The 3,786-nt window shown below is 33.9% G+C and overlaps 1 protein-coding gene across 1 annotated transcript; it reads left to right on the top strand.

Annotated features, from left to right (window-relative positions):
* The first annotated feature begins 659 nt into the window (after positions 1–659).
* LOC147282600 (nucleolar essential protein-like protein) lies at positions 660–3,567 on the top strand. The gene is made up of 7 exons (XM_086247581.1): positions 660–1,092; positions 1,496–1,588; positions 1,905–2,049; positions 2,165–2,275; positions 2,350–2,432; positions 2,517–2,574; positions 3,199–3,567. Exons 1-7 carry the CDS (start codon positions 799–801, stop codon positions 3,276–3,278), a joined length of 864 nt encoding a protein of 287 aa, XP_086103707.1. The 5' UTR covers positions 660–798; the 3' UTR covers positions 3,279–3,567.
* The last annotated feature ends 219 nt before the right edge of the window (positions 3,568–3,786 follow it).

The following is a 3,786-nucleotide window of genomic DNA, read 5'->3' as shown; positions in this document are numbered from 1 at the left end:
AGCCATAAACACCAAGAAATGCCTATATATGTTCATCACAAGAATTTTCTCCATTAAAATAGGGAGGCACCATTTTTTGTTTGCGAAAAGGCAGACTTACTATTTTGATATTCTTTTGATTAATTGATTTGGTAAACATATGTCTAGACTGTCTAGTAAATATCCAAGCAATATTTTTCTTTTTTCGTATGAGTTAGTAATAGGTTAAATTTTTAATGTAAGCTTTATGAATTATCCAAACAATAAAAATTGTAATTCCTATCATTTTTCAAATTCCACATCTATGACATCCAAATAATGAAATTTGCAATTAATAGAATTTTAAATGATTGAATTATAAATTCCAACATTTAAGAATTTCTATGAAATTCAAAATTAGTTCATCCAAACACATTGTAAGTGAATTTTTAGTCCTAACGAATAAACTTTTGAAGGAAGAATCTTGATATGGTTGCGACACACAAGTTAGAGTCATTTTCCTCAAATTATCCCTAAGTAAAATTACTTAAATAAAAACAGTGCGACAATAGACCCACTCATTTTAATTTCGAATCTCATCTAATGGGTTTTGTTCCGTGGCCTCAGCACATACCCAATAAGCCCAAAATGTTAGCCCAATAAGCCCAAAATGTTGCCCTAAATCCTAAACCTGATAATCGTCTTCTCAAAAAAGACGTAATATCTCCCTTCTCAGTGCCCACACTCTCCCCTGAGAAGCAGATAAGCTGATATACTGGTGAGACAATATCTAGTTTGGTGGTCTGAGAAGCTGATATACAGTGACTGAGAGCTATAACAATGGTGAGACCATATGCGGTGAAGGGAAAGAAGCGAAAGAAGAGGGAAGGGAAATATGACAGGTCAGAAGAAGCCGCAGAACCAGAAGAAGCAGAGGCTTTTCAACCAGAGGAACCCAATAAGAGAGCTATGATTGAGAAACAGAGTAATGGAGATGAAGCAGAAGAAAAAGATGGTGACCCAGTTGAATTTCAGGGTATTCCAATTGCCCCAATAGGCCAGGACCCCAAGAATGGACCTGGGGTCATTTTTATCCTTGAGAAAGCTTGTTTGGAAATTGGCAAAGTTGGAAAGGTTCAATCTCATTGCTTGTTTTTATTTTTTATTTATATTAGTTTCATTTTGTCATTTGTATGTTTTGGTAGAGGAGGTGGTAAATGGGTATTTAGGCTTTTTCAGTTTGGGTTTCAAATTTCCATTTGTGGCTTTTAGTTATTTCTTCGGGGTTGGTGTTTCTTTTCTTAGTTCCCATTGTCATGTGCCACAAAGATGTTTAATTTGAGCTCAACTATGGCATATAATATGAATTAGAATAAACTCTTAAGTGTATTTAGAAGCTTTTTCAAAATTGAATTGGCATCATATTGCTGACCATGCAAAATTTGTTTCAATATAAAACTCTTTCTTTTCTTCTAATTCTTCTCTTTTTTTTTTTTGTTTTTTTTTTTTTTTGTTTACACTTGTTTTGTGCTTACAGACTCATCAGCTATTGAATTCTGATGATCACGCAAACTTCTTAAGGAGGAACAAGAAAGATCCTGCTCTTTACAGGCCTGATATTCTTCATCAGGTTAGCAGACTCGAGCTAATTGTTGCTTATTTGTTGTATCCGTGAAACTTCTCTCTACGAACTGCATTATTTTTCTTTTATTGTGAATAAGCTTAAAGTGAATTAGTTCTCATCGTTGTGTGCCACAGAGTTGTTTAGTTTGAACTTTACTATGGCATATACAATGAATTAGAATAAGATCTTAAGTGTATGAAGCAGCTGTTTCAAAATTGCATTGGCATTACATTGCTGACTATTTATTAAATGATGTTTCATGTACTTCTTTAGTTTCTAGTTTACAAGAGGGTTATGTGATCCTAATTATTGAGGTCTACAGGCTCTCCTCATGGTTCTAGATAGCCCAATTAATAAAGCTGGGAGGTTGCGAGCCGTGTATGTGAAAACTGAGCAAGGTGATCTTATTGAAATTAAGCCACATGTTCGTATCCCAAGGACATTTAGGCGGTTCTGTGGTGTCATGTGTAAGTTCATTGGTTTTCCTTATCTTCACACACTATGCTGAATAACTTGTTTCTGTTCTTTGCTTTATTTGGACCCCATTTTGTCATTCATTTAATCCTGCCAACCACCTTACAGTGCAGCTGCTGCAAAAATTGAGTATAACTGCTGTTGGCAAGCGTGAGAAACTTATGCGTATGATCAAGAACCCTGTAACACAGTATTTACCTGTCAACTCTCGTAAAATAGGTGAGTATATTATGCTTTATAAGAATTTGGGTAATATTTATTATGAAAAATGACGATGTATTCTTGCATTTCAGGCCTGTCATACAGTTCAGAAAAATTAATTAACATACAGAAATATGTTGCTACTGCTGAAAACAACGCAGACCTTGTTTTTGTGGTATGCTCAGAACTACGTTATTGGCCTTATATTTCAGTAGTGTCTGTTTAAACTCCTACCTCTTCTCTAATACTGCATTTTTAGGTTGGTGCTATGGCTCATGGGAAAGTTAAGACAGACTATATTGATGATTTTGTATCAAGTAAGTCTATTACACATTGTGTTTTTATTTCTCTTTCATGATTATGTTTTATAGAAATGCTAGGCATGCCTATAATCTTCACCCGCATGTTAATGCTCTTGAGGCATAATTTTGTTTCCCCTGTTTTGAAGTTAGTGGAACCTTTTGTTCAGTTTGACGACTACCAAAGGTTAAAGACCTATGGTTGGGATCTGAAATCATCTAAGGTCCATTTTAGGGGAAGGATCTAGAAAGATGATTAGAATTTTAACAACAAAGCTATATTTGTTGGAAGAACCATAAAAGTACTGAAAATACTAGATACAGTGTATTTGAAATGACTAAAAACTAGACTTGTCTAATTACTATACTAATTTGGATTATCAATGTTAAGAGTGTGATCCTTCTTTTGATAATTCTTGCTTTGGCTTTGATTTTGTATGTCATTTTTATTGATATTGTTGTCAGTGCCTTTTGCCCCCTTTTAATGTGAAAACCCCTGTTTTCTTATCCACGTAGTTTTGTTGCACTTCGTGATGTGCTTCTGTTTTTTTTTTTTTTTTTTTTTCTTCTAATGCTCGTGCCGAAATTATTGAATTCTATAATGTGCTATTTAACATCTATCTTATTTCTTAACTGTGGCAGTATCTGGTTATCCATTGAGTGCTGCATACTGCATCACGATGATTTGCCAAGCATTGGCTGGAAAGTGGGATATTTTGTGAACCTTCTTCTTCTGGTTCTTGGTCAAAATCGTAGTGCTAATGCTATTCATATTTATGTAATACATAATCTTTCAGGCTTATTGCTTTAGGGTCCTCAAAAGTATTTGTATCAGACATATATGAGATCTGTCTATTATTTGTTGAAATCTTGTGAGGGTTGAGATATTAGCATCCGATGCTATTACTAAATAGTTTAGCGCAGATTGGACTAAAATTTTGCAACAAATTTTCATAAGAATGATTGTCATAAATTTTGTATTACCATGAAGGGTAATATCCAGTTCTTACACGTTTAATCTAGTTTATCATTAAATGATTAAAACCTTCTTGAAGCAAATAGAATTAGCTTAGATGGTAAAACCCTAAAATAACACTTGGTACTTGAACAAGATAAAAATCATCCTGGCCAAAAAACAAAAGAAAGATGAAATGCATCCTATGGAAAATGAATTTTCATGTTGACGGCTTCATTTGCAATTTCACAAAAATGCAAAAATTTTCATATGCT

Source organism: Dryas octopetala, chromosome 6 (genome assembly GCF_963921425.1).
Source record: "Dryas octopetala chromosome 6, drDryOcto1.1, whole genome shotgun sequence".
Taxonomy (NCBI): domain Eukaryota; kingdom Viridiplantae; phylum Streptophyta; class Magnoliopsida; order Rosales; family Rosaceae; genus Dryas; species Dryas octopetala.
The sequence above is the reverse complement of the archived record's forward strand: the minus strand, read 5'-3'. Positions and strand labels throughout refer to the sequence as shown.

Coding starts and splice junctions, on each gene's coding strand:
- LOC147282600 (XM_086247581.1), top strand. CDS start 799: ATGGTGAGACCATATGCGGTGAAGGGAAAGAAGCGAAAGAAGAGGGAA. Junction 1,093..1,495: donor AAATTGGCAAAGTTGGAAAG/GTTCAATCTCAT, acceptor TTGTGCTTACAG/ACTCATCAGCTATTGAATTC. Junction 2,276..2,349: donor TGTCAACTCTCGTAAAATAG/GTGAGTATATTA, acceptor CTTGCATTTCAG/GCCTGTCATACAGTTCAGAA.